The 17,495-nt window shown below is 40.5% G+C and overlaps 2 protein-coding genes across 2 annotated transcripts in view; one reads left to right on the top strand and one right to left on the bottom strand.

The window, feature by feature from the left end:
- Positions 1-7,795, bottom strand: part of LOC137433595 (SUN domain-containing protein 1) — a 56,491-nt gene extending 48,696 nt beyond the window's left edge. Inside the window, exon 1 of the mRNA XM_078785852.1 lies at positions 4,151-7,795. The gene's annotated coding sequence lies outside the window, so the exon portion shown is untranslated. The remainder of the gene's footprint in view (positions 1-4,150) is intronic.
- A 68-nt stretch (positions 7,796-7,863) lies between these two features.
- The window catches only part of LOC137434002 (vasoactive intestinal polypeptide receptor 2), a 156,202-nt gene continuing 146,570 nt past the window's right edge, over positions 7,864-17,495 (top strand). Inside the window, exon 1 of the mRNA XM_078785849.1 lies at positions 7,864-8,172. Coding sequence (XP_078641975.1) covers positions 8,161-8,172 — 12 coding nt within the window. The 5' untranslated portion in view covers positions 7,864-8,160. The remainder of the gene's footprint in view (positions 8,173-17,495) is intronic.

The raw sequence follows: 17,495 nt of genomic DNA, 5'->3' as shown, positions 1-17,495 counted from the left end.
CAGCTTTCAACTGGTTGCGGGGGCGACTGTGCCGATATTTGGGACGCGGGATCATGGGGATGTAGTTATGTGGTCTGGGGGTCAACGTGATGCTATGGGTGTCCCAGGTGTGTGGACCATGTCTTCTGGGTGGGTCTCCTGGTGGAGCATGGCTGTTGACTGGACCTTGGTGTCGTCAAGTGTGGGTGAGCACTGGGGGGCTGCGGTTCTGTGGACTGGTGGACGAGGGCGGCGTAGGTGACGTGAGGGGAATGCCAAGCACTGCGACCGTCTCCCCCAGGGCCGAGGTTGTGCGTGCGGTAGGGTTTGTTGTGGCAGCAGGTGCTCACCACATTGGCCAGCTGGGGCTAGTGCAGCTGTGTTCCTCGCAGGGGGGCCGAAGGATGGATGGTGGGTCGCACCCTTATAGACGCTCATGAGCCATGTTGGCGTTTTGACTGCTCACCTTGTCCCGATGACCCTTGCACGGTAGAGGTGCAGAGCTGTCATGGCCACAGGTAGTTGTGTAGTGATGATCACCGTTGGATGTGGACCCACATACCTGCCTGTATAGGGGGGACAAAAGAGAAATTTGGAATAATTTGATTGGTCCAATGAGAAATTTTGGGATTTTGATGGGTGGATGGCACTTTGGACCTGACCAACCGTAGTTACCTGTATATCAAGGTAGAGGTAAGGCCTTGATGGTTACTGTCCCAGGCTTCAGGACTTGCTTTGTAAATTTGGACACGTAATTTGGAGTTGGGAGGCGGGTGAGAGTGATGACGTGGCCGGTGAGGGGATGGAATGTGTGCCACGGAGTCTTGTGGGTGGCGTTTGTGTTGATGTTGTGGTGAGGTGTTTTCATGTGGTCGTGCGGTTGGAGGAAATGAGTGAGTGATGATTATTGCGTTGCAAATGGAAATGTATTGGTTCAATGTGAATGGGATTTCACATGTGGCAGGCCATGGAAGCCTTTGGAACATCTTTTACACCATCTATGGAATTGTGCTGGAGAATTGAATGGCAGTGGGGGAGGAAATGTGTTTTGGGATATTGTGGGTAGGGAAGGTGTGCCTCCATGAAATCCGTTTAGGCCTATCCGCGGTCTCTGGTGTTAACCGGAGTCGCACGACAGTATCACATAAAAACAAAGGGTATCGTTGTGTCGTTTGTGCTACTCAATATATTAACAATCAAATTTGTCCAGGTCTTTTTAGAACACCCTGCATTAATCTGTTACCTTTTCGTTAATACCACCTGCCTGAGCAATAAAAGAAACGACCTTCCTTTATCTGGTAGAGTTTTAAGCTTTTTTCCTTTCTTTTTCTTGTACAGAAAGTCAAGGCTCATGGAAGAGCTAGAACACTGAACGGATGTAACATGCAATGTCTGTCATGACAGTCATGTAAAGCATTTTGAGTGTTCTCCTGCCGTTGTCCAGAGAACTACACAAAACAAACCTCGACATTTTTCTGCTAATCATTTTGTCAATGAAGTACTCAATTTAATTAAAAAACGATGAGAAAAGCATGAAAGAGTGTTTAGATCCACCTTTACCAAAGCAGTCAGCATAGGTGAAGAGCTAAACATTCCTGTAAACATTCCAAGGCAAGCAGGTCTACTGTCCCTTAGTCCTTAAAAGGAAGAAAAATCAACTGATTGGATTAGCACTACTTGCAGGTCATTGCAGTTGGCAAATGTTGGTAGCGAGTGTAGTTGACGCACACACACTCATCCCTTGATGTTGTGCTCTGGTATTATGTGTATTTCTGCTACTCGGTATAGGTAACCTGAGCTGTTCTGGTTGCACCTTCCTAGGAAATGTTCTGGGTGTGCCCCTGGGTGTGCAATATTATACCATATATATATATATTTTTTCAAAACACACCTGGTCACAAGTGTGCCGCACTGACCGGGTTCTCAGTCGAGGTCCTCAGCATCATCCCGTTTCGGCCCTTCAACCTCGATACGGTCAGCTAAGGTGGGCTAGCAGGGGCACATACACATCCACATGCAGAAACTACACCTGGATGCGTACATACCTCCACCCCCAGCCAGTGCGAACGCAAACTACAACAGCAACACCTCCACATCCAGAATCCACAGCACCAAACAAACATGGTGGAACACTCAAACACCCACCTTTATACCCTTCACCACTCACCAACAAAACACACCAGATCATTCATACACACACATACACACACATACACACACACACACACACACACACACACAACACCAACCAACCACCTACCCTTACAACATACACCACTAAACATACAAAAACACACACTCATGCAAAAATTCATTCATGCAAAAACACACACCCTCACCCATTCACTCATATACACAAAATAAGAAATAATAATATACACAAAGAATTAAGTTAAGCACCCCTACACAAAGAATTAAGTTAAGCACCCCCTAATATATATTCTTTGTGTATATGTATACATTGGCATATATTCTAAGGTATGTGAGATCATACCTTGTGAGATCATTGGAACGTGCATTACATCGGGAATGGAACAACCTGCCACAGCAACGCATACGACGGCTTACAGGGTCTATGAGACGTAGGGTTGAGTCAGTGATCCGATCACGTGGGTCCTACACACGTTATTGACGCAAAGATCGCTAGAGGTCTTCTCAGAACAATGACTGTACGTTAGAAAACATAAACGTCATCCACACTGTCCGTGATGGACCTATAGCTCCATACTTAAATTGAGGTGAAAATATGCCTAAAATTCCCAATAAATTTCACCTTAAATTATTCAGAATAAAATATTGAAAACGGCATGATTGTTATGTTTTTATGTGACCATAATATCACTTCTCCAGAAAATATAGCAATATCATGGGTATATTACACTGTTTTGACGACAACAACCTTGTAATGTGCGAGGTTGTAAAAAAACGGGGGGGGTGCTTAACTTAATTCTTTGTGTAAAAAACCACACACAACCAACCTTCACCGTTCGACGAGCCTCCATAAACTTCCTCCATATCCAAAATGAGCCTTTCAAGGCAACCTGGGCCACCTTGTCACACATCCTCCTTCTTTCTGTCCCACACACTCCCAGCCGAGCAAGAAATGCAGAAAAGGAATTGCCAATATACCCTCTGCACCCCACCTCAAATGGCTGACACGAAACTCGCCAACCCTTCTCCCGGCACTCTGCCTCCAGCTCACTGTACTTTCCTCTCTTCCTCTCGTGCACCTCCTCCATGTTCTCTTCCCAAGGTACTGACAATTCCCCTAAGATGACCTGTCTTGTTGCACCTGACCAAATGACAATGTCAGGCCGCAACCTTGTCACACAGATCTCCTCTGGGAATACCAATTGTGGCTTTAGGTCTGCCACCACCTGCCAATCACAAGCATCTGACAGCCCTCTTGTTTTCCACCTCCTCCTCTTTCCACCTCTTACCACTTGGCCCTCTTTGACAAACCACACCTCTCCACCATCAGTCTCCTTCTCCATTCTTCTTTCTCTCGACCTCAGCACCTCTTGTTGCACCATCTGCACCACCACCATCAGCACCTGATCATGTCACCACCTGTATTGTCCTGCTGCCAATGCTACTGAACATGCACTCAGTGCATGCTGCACCGTTCCCACACCTCCACACAAATAACATATATATATATATATATATATATTGTTGCGGATTTCAGAGTATGGCACTCCCCTTACCGAGGGGGGGTTAATCCCCTCGTCTATTAAGCTGGCCGTCTCCGGTCCTGGAGCTATGACGGCACTTCCGGTCAGCGCTGAATCGGGTGGTAGGCCAATTGTTCCTATTACCTAATTACCAGCGCCTTCCGGTAAGCGAGGAAATGAGCCCCGCCCGAGCCGCGGACAAGATGGAAGATTGCCGAGCGGTTTAGCAACCCGCAGCTCGAGCCGTTAACAAAGGGACGAAACCCGATTATAGCGGTTGGTCAAATCGTGCCACAGGTACTCAATGGGGAAAAGACTAAAGCGACCGGATGAGAGGAACCAAAGAATAAGAAGGGTAAAGGAAGAACAAATATGATTTATTACTATCTAAAAGAGGAAATGGAAGAAGGGAATATACAAGAAGAGGAAACAAAAGGACATAGGGCAACCTTAGACACTCTTATATAACACGCCCCTGACAATACAAACAGACTCACACGAAAGGTAGCTGGTAGGGGAGGAAGGTCCAGGCGGATGGTTCCAGGCGAGGGGATGGTCCAGGCTCCGTGTCCGCGGGTGAAGGACGGCTGGCAGCTTGACGTCGTTGGCGCGTGACCGGACCTTACAAACGCGAGGGGCTGGGATGAATGCACGTATAGCGTACCGAACGCTCTCAAAACCACGGCAGTTCGTATTGACAACGATCGTCCCAAACGATCCTCTGTGCAATGTTCTTATGTTCGCCGCCTCTGCGCTGTTCTCTCGCATCTGCCGATCTCTCCGCTCTGCATGAAAAGGCTTCGGGCTCGCGCTTTTACTGGAAGCCTCGCGTATCAAGCCGCGTCCGCTTTGCTCCGCCTACCCGTGAACACGCCTCGGCCCGGATTGGTCACAAGGGTTCATTAGTACCTCCCCTCATGACGCGTCGATGGGGCCACGCCTATGTTCCGGGCTGCTCCTCCCTTTTTCTCCCACTCTGACCGCGTGCGTAATGGCGGCTTGGGGGCAGCAAACAAACCAAAAAGGCAGCGAACGCTGCAATACGGCTACTGGCACTTTGGAGAGAGCGAGAGATTGGGGATAATTGAAGGGGCCTATCTTATTTGATTAATACAACGCAGAGTCAAACTATTGGAAACAGATCCTTAACTGAAACACATACTAATGAAATAACTAAAGAAGAATCTATGGTGTCCTATGTGTTGCAATATGACCTAACTAGGGTGCAACCTTTACAAAGGGGGATATTTACAAGAATTATTATTTTACAAAGTGAAGGTTCTAAAAACCGTAACAATATACAGTATATTGGAAAATCCACAGGTGGGAGGTAATTGGTCTATATGACAGCAGCCCATTCAGCTTCTGGCGGTTAAATCTCGCACTGGCATCCCAAACGCCAAAGTGGAGTTATTAGTCCCCTACCGGTGTACACCGGAGGGGACTATAGGTTTGCACGCCGTCCCTCCGTCCGTCAGTCCGTCAGTCCGTCACGCAAAGAACAGTTTTCCGGACTTTTTTTCTAAACGCTTAAGGCTAATGATTTCAAACTTGGCAAATGGTTTCCTCATGATAAGGTACAGGTCAAGTTCGAACTTCACGACGTTTCGATCATTTTTAACAAAGTTATGGCACTTTGAACTTTGGGAATTCTGATAATTCTGATGATCCTTAACTCAGTGCCATTTTAAGTTTTAATTTCCTTTACAAACCAATTTCTCTGCAATAATAGGACCGATTGAGATCAAATTTTCACCATATGATGGACTCGGTCTGTATAATATTTTAATGGTAATTATGACGTCACAGGTCACGTGGTTCGGTCGCCATATTGTTTTTCGTGAAAACACGAAAACCCCTTTTTCTTTGCAACGGCTGAACAGATCGAGGCCAAACTTTGCAGGCAGAATCGCATACCCATGACGAACAAAAACGTCAGCGAGCATGACGTCATGCATCACATGGTTGCAGAGTTATGACGTTTTTAAGCATGAACCTTTAAAACCGAGTTCCTCCCTCATTTTTGATCCAATCGAGGGGAAACTTCACAGATCTATTCAGCACTAAAATGTCCTTTTGGAATTTGCAATAAGGCACGTGGTTTGGCAGATATCGTTAATTAAACGAATTTTTTTTTTTTTTAATGGATATCTCTTGTTTATTCTCGAGTTCTCCTCAAGCCGCACTGCGCGTCCTCAGCCTCGTCTCGCGAACGTCAACAGCGCGTGCTTTCCGGAGGGGCGGAGCCAAGCCGAGCAACATATATATACACATCGATCATTGATCGTGAACCGGAAAATATCAAAAATTACTGATGGTTTTAGAGTTATGACGTTTTTAAGCATGAACCTTTAAACCCGAGCCCCTCCCTCATTTTTGATCCAATCGAGGGGAAACTTCACAAATCTGTTCAGCATGTCAGTCTACTAAAATGTCCTTTTGGAATTTGCGATAGGGCACGTGGTTTGGCAGATATCGTTAATTAAACAAAAATATTTTTTTTAAATGGATATCTCTTGAATCGCTAGTACCTCAGGCCGTGAGTTGGTAATAATTTATATAAGTCGCACAGTGCAATACGTGCAGGCCGCTCCACGGAGCGACCTTGCGGGCTTATCAACGAGGGGAGGCGTGACACACATGTGTCTCAGCATACCTCAGATCAAGTTTGAAAACCAGCATCAACCATGCATAAATTTGCATATTCGATCATTTTTGACAAAGTTATGGCACTTTGAACTTTGGTAGGGGACATGTATTGCAGCGCAATACTCAGAATGCTTGTTAGTCCCCTACCGGTGTACACCGGAGGGGACTATAGGTTTGCACGCCGTCCCACCGTCCGTCAGTCCGTCACGCAAAGAACAGTTTTCCGGACTTTATTTTCTAAACTCTAAATGCTAATGGTTTCAAACTTGGCACATGGTTTCCTCATGATAAGTTGCAGATCAAGTTCGAACTTCACGACGTTTCAATCATTTTTGACAAAGTTATGGCACTTTGAACTTTGGTAATTCTGATAATTCTGATGATCCTTAACTCAGTGCCATTTTAAGTTTTAATTTCCTTTAAAAAACATTTTCTCTGCAATAATAGGACCGATTGAGATCAAATGTTCACCATCGGAGGAACTCGGTATGTAGAATATTTTAATGGTAATTATGACGTCACAGGTCACGTGGTTCGGCCGCCATATTGTTTTTCATGAAAACATGAAAACCCCTTTTTCTCTGCAACGGCTGAACAGATCGAGGCCAAACTTTGCTGGCAGAATCGCATAACCATGACGAACAAAAAAGTCAGCGGGTATGACATCATGCGTCACATGGTTTCAGAGTTATGACGTTTTTAAGCATGAACCTTTAAAACCGAGCTCCTCCCTCATTTTTGATCCAATCGAGGGGAAACTTCACAGATCTGTTCAGCATGTCAGTCCACTAAAATGTCCTTTTGGAATTTGCGATAGGTCACGTGGTTTGGCAGATATAAATAATTAAACGAAAATATTTTAAAAATTGATATCTCTTGAATCGCTAGTACCTCAGACCGTGAGTTGGTAATTATATAATTCACACTGCAATACGTGTAGGCCGCTCCACGGAGCGACCTTGCGGGCTTATCGACGAGACGAGGCGTGACACATGTGTCTCAGCATACCTCAGATCAAGTTTGAAAACCAGCATCAACCGTGCATAAATTTGCATATTCGATCATTTTTGACAAAGTTATGGCACTTTGAACTTTGGTAGGCGACATGTATTGCAGCGCAATACTCAGAATGCTTGTTGATATAGGCCTACGATATTCACTGTTTGAGCGAGCGAGATCTCCGACTGAATCTTCCAGCCATTTCTGCCAATATCGATTGAATGAGTCATCAGCGCAAAGGGATGGAGTATCGAGAGTCAAGAAACGATGATGGTTGTTTCCCACTTCAAGTGCTCACGACTGCTGCTGATATCATAAAGCAAAGTTTTCATAGTCCCAGGTGTCAAACACTCGTGGTCTCTTCCTGGACTGTATAGTATAGAGTGAAGAGTAGATACCCAGACACAGCGGTCGCGGTGTCAGACCCTGATGGAGATCTTCTCTTCGCAGCGGAAAGTTTGTGTCTCTGGTCCAGGGCTCGTGATGCATTGTTCAGCACGGGTAGGTATGACCACACCCACACACACAACGTATATACTTCCTTACAAGTTCCAATAAATCCAGCGACGTACAGTTAACAGTTCCTCTTTTTTCATTTTCCTCGTTGATTGTGTGACGGACACGCGTCTTCACCCCTTCATTTTGTGACACCTTGAACACCAATGCTGGTGTACCTTGCGTACGTCTCAGAGGAGGTGCGTGTGCAAAGTTGCAAGGTGCTCGTGTACCTGTCGGAGGGTGCGGACGCATCTGCGTGCGGACAAACGAATCGCTCTTCTTCAAACAAGGCAGTTTTTGAAAATGGAGGAACAGTACGTTGTTGGGAGATGGATCACCGGGTTCCTGTGAGCAGCATGACATGGTAAACTCTGTAAGTGTCTTTTTGAATGAAGACCGAAATCGATCTCGTGCGAAAAGTTAAAATCAACACTTGCTGAAAAAATAAACATCTAAAACTTGAATTTAATTCCAAATTTAATTCCAAAAAATAAACAGCTCTCTCTGTGCTCTGTCCCCCAAATATTCCTACAGGTCGCACAAGATCTGCCAGCAACCCTCTGATGGTTAAACTGCCGAAATCTCGGCTCTCTGCTCACCTTCACTCTTTCATTCCTCTTTTCTCCCGCCTCTGGAACAAACTCCCACACTCCCTTCAATCCCTCTCCTCCCTCCAGGTCTTTAAAACAGCTGTTCACCACCATCTCTTATCTTCCCCCATCCAAAACCTTGATCTTTTCTACCCCCACTAATTCACCCCAGATCCACCTTGTTTGAAATTCCAACTTCTTTCCTGGAAATCCTGGCAGTGTCCATATGTTTATACCTCTCCCACCCCCCCCCCCCCTTCACATGCCTCCCCCCCAAAGCCCTCTCCCTCCCACAGATCTCTCGATGTCTCCATGTCTCTCGGTCCCTGCTCTCAAATGTTGTGTTTGTGTCCTTCCCCCACTCTCCCCATCTTGTCTACCGCTCCCGATGTTATATGTTTTATGTGTCTGTTTGTCTTTCTGTGTGATTAATGTTCGCTCTTTCACGAGCCTCGATCTTGTATACAAAAAAACCCAAAAAAAACCAAAAAAAAACGCACGTTTCCGAGGGAAGTGGTGCAGTTTTGCAGTATGTGTGCAATAAATGCAAGGTACAGGACTTCCAGATGCTGCCAACTTCAGAACCCTTTATAATTACCTTTTTGAATCCTTTAGAATTACCCTTTAGAATTACCCTTTAGAATTATCCTTTAGAATTACCCTTTGGAATTATCCATTGGAATTACCCTTTAGAATTATCTTTTAGAATTACCCTTTGGAATTACCCATTAGAATTACCCTTTAGAATTACCCTTTAGAATTACTCTTTAGAATTACCCTTTGGAATTACCCTTTAGAATTACCCATTAGAATTACCCTTTAGAATTACTCTTTAGAATTACCTTTTGGAATTACCCTTTAGAATTACCCTTTGGAATTACCCATTAGAATTACCCTTTAGAATTACCCTTTAGAATTACTCTTTAGAATTACCTTTTGGAATTACGCTTTAGAATTACCCTTTAAAATTACCCTTTGGAATTACCGTTTAGAATTATTATTTAGAATTACTCTTTAGAATTACCTTTTGGAATTACCCTTTGGAATTACCCTTTAGAATTACCCTTTGGAATTACCCTTTAGAATTACCCTTTAGAATTACCCTTTAAAATTACCCTTTGGAACAAGCATTATGCCTAGGTCCCCCGTCGGTGAAGTGATGCGAGTTGACAAAGTGGAAGACGCAAGGCGGCCATCTTGGATTTTGACGTGGTGACCCAATTTTCAATAGCGTTCTTCCTTATGCGTAGATACACCCACACACAAGATTAGACGTTAGTAGTTCGTTTATTTTTCAAGATATTTTGCTCACAAGGTTCAGACATATATATGGTGGCGGCCATCTTGGATATTGACGTGGTGACCCAATGTTCAATAGCGTTCTTCTTTAAGCGTAGATACCCACACACCAGATTAGAAGTTAGTAGTTCGTTTATTTTTCAAGATATTTCGCTCACAAGGTTCAGACATATATATGGTGGCAGCCATCTTGGATTTTGACGTGGCGACTCAATTTCCAATGGCGTTCTTCCTTATGCCGAGATACACCTACACACCAGATTAGAAGTTGGTACTTCGCTTATTTTTCAAGATATTCAGCTCACAAGGTTCAGACATACATGGCGGCGGCCATCTTGGATTTTGATGTGGCGACCCTATTTTCAATAGCGTTCTTCCTTATGCCGAGACACACCCACACACCAGATTAGAAGTTGATACTTTGCTTATTTTTCAAGATATTCCTCTCACAACGTTCAGACATATATATGGTGGCGGCCATCTTGGATTTTGACGTGGCGACCCAATTTTCAAAAGCCTTCTTCCTTATGCCTAGATACACCCACACACCAGATTATAAGTTGGTACTTCGCTTATTTTTCAAGATATTCAGCTCACAAGGTTCAGATATACATGGCGGCGGCCATCTTGGATTTTGACGTGGCGACCCAATTTTCAATAGGGTTCTTCCTTATGCCCAGATACACCCACACACCAGATTAGAAGTTGGTACTTCGCTTATTTTTCAAGATATTCCTCTCACAAGGTACAGACATACATGGCGTTAGACATACATGGCGGCGGCCATCTTGGATTTTGACGTGGGTTGCACCCACACACCAAATTCGAATGCCATCCTTCGCTTACGTACGCACGCTCGCCCGCACGGAGGGGAAAACCATAGTCCCCCTTTCGCTCCGCGGTGCGCTGGGCAACAATTACCCTTCAGAATTATCCTTTGGAATTACCCTTCAGAATTACCCTTTGGAATTACCATTTAGAATTACCCTTTGGAATTATCCTTTAGAATTACCCTTCAGAATTATCTTTTGGAATTACCCTTTAGAATTACTATTTAGAATTACCCTTTGGAATTACTATTTAGAATTACCCTTTGGAATTACTATTTAGAATTACCCTTTGGAATTATTATTTAGAATTACCCTTTAGAATTACCCTTGAGAATTACTCTTTAGAATTACACTTCAGAATTATCCTTTGGAATTACCCTTTTGAATTATCCTTTCGAATTACCCTTTAGAATTACCATTTAAAATTACCCTTTGGAATTACTATTTAGAATTACCCTTTAGAATTATCCTTTAGAATTACCCTTTAGAATTACAATTTAGAATTACCCTTTGGAATTACTATTTAGAATTAGCCTTTAGAATTACACATTAGAATTACCCTTTAGAATTACCCTTTAGAATGACCCTTTAGAATAACCCTTTGGAATTACTATTTAGAATTACCCTTTGGAATTACCCTTTAGAATTACCCTTTAGAATTACCCTTTGGAATTACCCTTTAGAATTACTATTTAGAATTACCCTTTGAAATTACTATTTAGAATTACCCTTTGAAATTACTATTTAGAATTACCCTTTAGAATTACCCTTGAGACTTACTCTTTAGAATTACACTTTAGAATTATCCTTTGGAATTACCCTTTTGAATTATCCTTTCGTATTACCCTTTAGAATTACCATTTAAAATTACCCTTTGGAATTACTATTTAGAATTACCCTTTAGAATTACTATAGAATAACCCTTTGGAATTACTATTTAGAATTACCCTTTGGAATTACACATTAGAATTACCCTTTAGAATTACCTTTAGAATTACCCTTTAGAATAACCCTTTGGAATTACTATTTAGAATTACCCTTTGGAATTACACTTTAGAATTATACTTCAGAATTATCCTTTAGAATTACTATTTTGAATTACCCTTCAGAATTATTATTTAGAATTACACTTTAGAATTATTATTGAGATTTACACTTTAGAATTACACTTTCGAATTACTATTTAGAATTACCCTTTAGAATTATTATTTAGAATTACCCTTTAGAATTATCCTTTAGAATTAAACTCCAGAATTACCTATTATAATTACACATTAGAATTATTCATGAGAATTTCCCATTATAACCCTTTATATCCCATTATCTATCTATAATTCCAGTAATCTCTGTGTGTGTGTGTGTGTGTGTATGTGTGTATGTCTGTGTGTTTGTCTGTGACCGCTGTTTCTCGACAACCACGGGTCCGGTATACTTGAAACTTGCCAGGTATATTGCTGGGGACCCGAGGATGTGCCTTTTCAAGGTTTGAAATTAATCGGACAAGTAGTTACCGAGCTATGGCGATTTAGCCGTTCGCCGTTCGCTTTGGCGTTGCGAATGGACCAAACCATTTCATGTAAATAGAGGGGGGGGGGGGGGGGGTTCTGTGGTCGTTGCGAATGGACCAAACCATTTCATGTAAATAGAGGGGGGGGGGATTGTCACCGTACTCGCAAGCCGTTCGCTTTGGCTTTGCGAATGGACCAAACCATTTCATGTAAATAGAGGGGGGGGGGGGGGGATTGTCACCGTACTCGCAAGCCGTTCGCTTTGGCTTTGCGAATGGACCAAACCATTTCATGTAAATAGAGGGGGGGGGATATAATTTTAGATATATATATAGTACGGGCATGCCCTAGTAATTAATAATTTAGAATTACCCTTTAGAATTACTATTTAGAATTACCCTTTGAAATTACTATTTAGAATTACCCTTTGAAATTACTATTTAGAATTACCCTTTGGAATTATTATTTAGAATTACCCTTTAGAATTACCCTTGAGACTTACTCTTTAGAATTATCCTTTGGAATTACCCTTTTGAATTATCCTTTCGAATTACCCTTTGGAATTACCATTTAAAATTACCCTTTGGAATTACTATTTAGAATTACCCTTTAGAATTACCCTTTAGAATTACCCTTTAGAATTACTATAGAATAACCCTTTGGAATTACTATTTAGAATTACCCTTTGGAATTACACATTAGAATTACCCTTTAGAATTACCTTTAGAATTACCCTTTAGAATAACCCTTTGGAATTACTATTTAGAATTACCCTTTGGAATTACACTTTAGAATTATACTTCAGAATTATCCTTTAGAATTACTATTTTGAATTACCCTTCAGAATTATTATTTAGAATTACACTTTAGAACTAGAATCCGGGCACTCGGTAGAGCGCATACCTTCGCCGCAGCTACTGTTCTGTACTTGGCATGGGAGTGTATGCGATGTGAAACTTTATGTGAAATGCGATCGATTTTTAAAAATCAGAATTTGAGCAAATCTGTTTCATTCGTCTGTTAATATGCCTCCCCGATTGACAAATCTGCAATTTGAATTTCATTTGAGGTTGAAATGATTGCGGGAGATCGCGTTATAGTGATGACGTCTTGGATGGACATCCTCTTCTTCAGTCGCTCATAACTTTGAGTGAAATACGATCGAGTTAAAAATAGTCAGAATTTGAGCAAATCTGTTTCATTCGTTTGTTAATATGCCTCATCTCTTGACAAATCTGCAATTATAATTTTTTTTGAGGTTGAAATGATCGCGGGAGATCGCGTTATAGTGATGACGTCCTGGATGGACATCTTCTTCTTCAGTCGCTCATAACTTTGAGTGAAATACGATCGAGTTAAAAATAGTCAGAATTTGAGCAAATCTGTTTCCCAAAATCTAATCAAATGTGTCCCGTATAATAACCAATCATCCCACCAAATTTCATGCAATTCGGTTGAATACTTTTTGAGTTATGCGATTAACATACACACACACAGACATACAAATAAATACACAGCGATCAAAACATAACCTTCCGCTTTTGCGAAGGTAATTATTATTGAGAATTACACTTTAGAATTACACTTTAGAATTACACTTTCGAATTACTATTTAGAATTACCCTTTAGAATTATTATTTAGAATTACCCTTTAGAATTATCCTTTAGAATTAAACTCCAGAATTACCTATTATAACTAGAACGGGCACTCGGTAGAGCGCATACCTTCGCCGCAGCTACTTTTGTTGCCAAAATAAAAGACTACAAGATCTGTGTAGCAAAGCCACACCTACGATTGCGTTATAGTGATGACGTCCTGGATGGACATCTTCTTCTTCAGTCGCGCATAACTTTGAGTGAAATACGATCGAGTTAAAAATAGTCAGAATTTGAGCAAATCTGTTTCATTCGTTTGTTAATATGCCTCATCTATTGTCAAATCTGCAATTATAATTTTTTTTGAGGTTGAAATGATCGCGGGAGATCGCGTTATAGTGATGACGTCCTGGATGGACATCTTCTTCTTCAGTCGCTCATAACTTTGAGTGAAATACGATCGAGTTAAAAATAGTCAGAATTTGAGCAAATCTGTTTCCCAAAATCTAATCAAATGTGTCCCGTATAATAACCAATCATCCCACCAAATTTCATGCAATTCGGTTGAATACTTTTTGAGTTATGCGATTAACATACACACACACAGACATACAAATAAATACACAGCGATCAAAACATAACCTTCCGCTTTTGCGAAGGTAATTACACATTAGAATTATTCATGAGAATTTCCCATTATAACCCTTTATATCCCATTATAATTAATAATTTAGAATTACCCTTTAGAATGCCCCTTTAGAATGGCCCTTTAGAATGGCCCTTTAGAATGACCTGTTCGAATTACCCTTTAGAATTAACCTTTAGAATTACCCTTGAGAATTACCCTTGAGAATTACCCTTGAGAATTATCCTTTATAATTATCCTTTGGAATTATCCTTTAGAATTACCGTTTAGAATTACACTTTCGAATTACCTTTTAGAATTACCCTTTAGCATTACACTTTAGAATTACCCTTTAGAATTACACTTTAGAATTACCCTTTAGAATTACACTTTAGAATTATCCTTTATAATTATCCTTTAGAATTACCCTTTAGAATTACCCTTTTGAATTACCCTTTCGAATTACCCTTTCGAATTACACTTTTGAATTACCCTTTAGAATTACACATTAGAATTACCCTTGAGAATTACCCTTTAAAATTACCCTTTAGAATTATCCATCAGAATTACCCTTTGGAATTACCCTTTATAATTATCCTTTATAATTACCCTTTAGAATTATCCTTTAGAATGACCCTTTATAATTACCATTTAGAATTATCCTTATAATTATCCTTTAGAATTACCCTTTATAATTATCCTTTAGAATTACCCTTTAGAATCACCATTTAGAATCACCATTTAGAATTACCCTTTAGAATTATCCTTTAGAATGACCCTTTAGAATTACCCTTTAGAATTACCCTTTAGAATTACCCTTTAGAAGTATCCTTATAATTATCCTTTAGAATTACCCTTTAGAATTATTACCCTTTAGAATTATCGTTCAGAATTAAACTCGAGAATTACCTCTTAAAAATACACATAAGAATTACCCATGAGAATTTCTCATTGGAACCCTTTATCCCATTATAATTAATAATTTAGAATTACCCTTTAGAATGACCCTTTAGAATGACCCTTTAGAATGCCCCTTTAGAATTATCCTTCAGAATTACACTTTCGAATTACCCTTGAGAATGGTCCTTCAGAATTACCGTTTAGAATTACCATTGAGAAATATCCTTTTGAATTACCCTTTAGAAATAAACTTTAAAATTACCCTTAATAATTAACCTTGAGAATTACACTTCAGAATTACTCTTTAGAATTACCCTTCAGAATAACCCTTTAAAATTACCCTTTATAATTACCCTTTGGAATTATTCTTTAGAATTATCCTTTAGAATCACCCTTTATAATTACCCTTTAGAATCACCGTTTTGAATTACCCTTTAGAATTATCCTTTAGAATTACCCTTTAGAATTACCCTTTAGAATTACCCTTTAGAATTACCCTTTGAATTAACCTTTAGAATCACCCTTTAGAATTACCCTTTATCATCACCGTTTAGAATTACCCTTTAGAATTATCCATTAGAATTATCCATTAGAATTACCCTTTGGAATCACCCTTTGGAATCACCCTTTGGAATCACCCTTTAGAATTACACATAAGAATTACCCTTTAGAATTACACTTTAGAATTATCCTTTATAATTATCCTTTGGAATTATCCTTTAGAATTACGATTTAGAATTACACTTTCGAATTACTATTTAGAATTACCCTTTACAATTATTATTTAGAATTACTGTTTAGAATTACCCTTCAGACTTATTATTTAGAATTACTGTTTGGAATTACCCTTCAGACTTATTATTTAGAATTACTATTTAGAATTACCCTTTGGAATTACTATTTTGAATTACCCTTTAGAATTATCTTTGAGAATTACTATTTAGAATTACACTTTTGAATTACCCTTTAGAATTACACTTCAGAATTACACTTTAGAATTATTATTTAGAATTACACTTTAGAATTATTATTTAGAATTACACTTTAGAAATATTATTTAGAATTACACTTTAGAATTATTATTTAGAATCACACTTTAGAATTATTATTTAGAATTACACTTTAGAATTATTATTTAGAATCACACTTTAGAATTATTATTTAGAATTACACTTTCGAATTATTATTTAGAATTACACTTTAGAATTATTATTTAGAATTATTATTTAGAATTACACTTTGGAATTATTATTTAGAATTACCCTTCAGAATTATCCTTTAGAATTACTATTTAGAATTACTATTTAGAGTTACCTTTTAAAATTACACTTTAGAGTTACCCTTTAGAATTACACTTTAATAATAATATAATAATGCATTTATTTTATATAGCGCTTTTCAGGAAGCCCAAAGACGCTTTGACAGAGTGCAAAACATAATGCATAGCAAAACATAAAAACAATTGCAAAAAAAAGAAGAATCAATAGGGAAATATTCAAAGCACAAAGGAGGGAGAAGGAGAGGAGATAGTCAGGGGTTAGATGCTGTGGGTTAAATGTTGAATGCAGTGTTGAACAGGTGGGTCTTGAGTGATGTTTTGAATGTGGTGAGTGAGGAGTCTCTGATGGTGTGAGGTAGCGAGTTCCAGAGGGTGGGAGCAGCGATGGAGAAGGCCCTGTCCCCCCAGGATCTAAATTTGGTCTGGATGGGGGGGGGGGGGGGGGGGGGTCAGGAGGTTGGTACCAGCAGAGCGGAGGTTGCGGGTGGGAGTGTGTCTGGAGAGGAGGTCAGCCAGGTAGGATGGGGCCAGGTTATGGAGGGCTTTGTAGGTCAAGAGGAGGATTTTGTACTGGATTCTCTGGGAGATGGGGAGCCAGTGAAGCTTGTAAAGGACGGGGGTGATGTGGTCACGGGTCCGGGAATGGGTGAGTAGACGGGCAGCGGAGTTCTGAATGTATTGGAGTTTATTGGTGATTGTTGAGGGTGAACCATAAAGGAGGCTATTGCAGTAGTCCAGACGGGAAGTGATGAAGGCGTGGATGAGGGTTTCTGCAGCCACGGAGGAGAGGGATGGACGGAGACGGGCGATGTTTTTCAGGTGAAAGCAGGCTGTCTTTGTGATCTGTTTAGTGTATTTGTCGAAGGAGAGGGTTTGGTCAAAGATGATGCCAAGATTCCGGATGTGAGGGGAGGTGGATACTGGGAAACCGTCGATGTTGAGGGCAAAGTTATGGGTGGACTTGGTGAGCGTTTTTGGGCCAATGATGATTATTTCAGATTTATCTCACAGTTAAGTTTGAGGAAGTTGATTTGAAGCCAGGATTTTATTTCAGTGATGCAGTTTGTCA

Source organism: Myxine glutinosa, chromosome 10 (assembly GCF_964187855.1).
Source record: "Myxine glutinosa chromosome 10, kmMyxGlut1.1, whole genome shotgun sequence".
Lineage (NCBI taxonomy): Eukaryota > Metazoa > Chordata > Myxini > Myxiniformes > Myxinidae > Myxine > Myxine glutinosa.
This window is presented reverse-complemented; position numbering and strand designations above follow the sequence as displayed.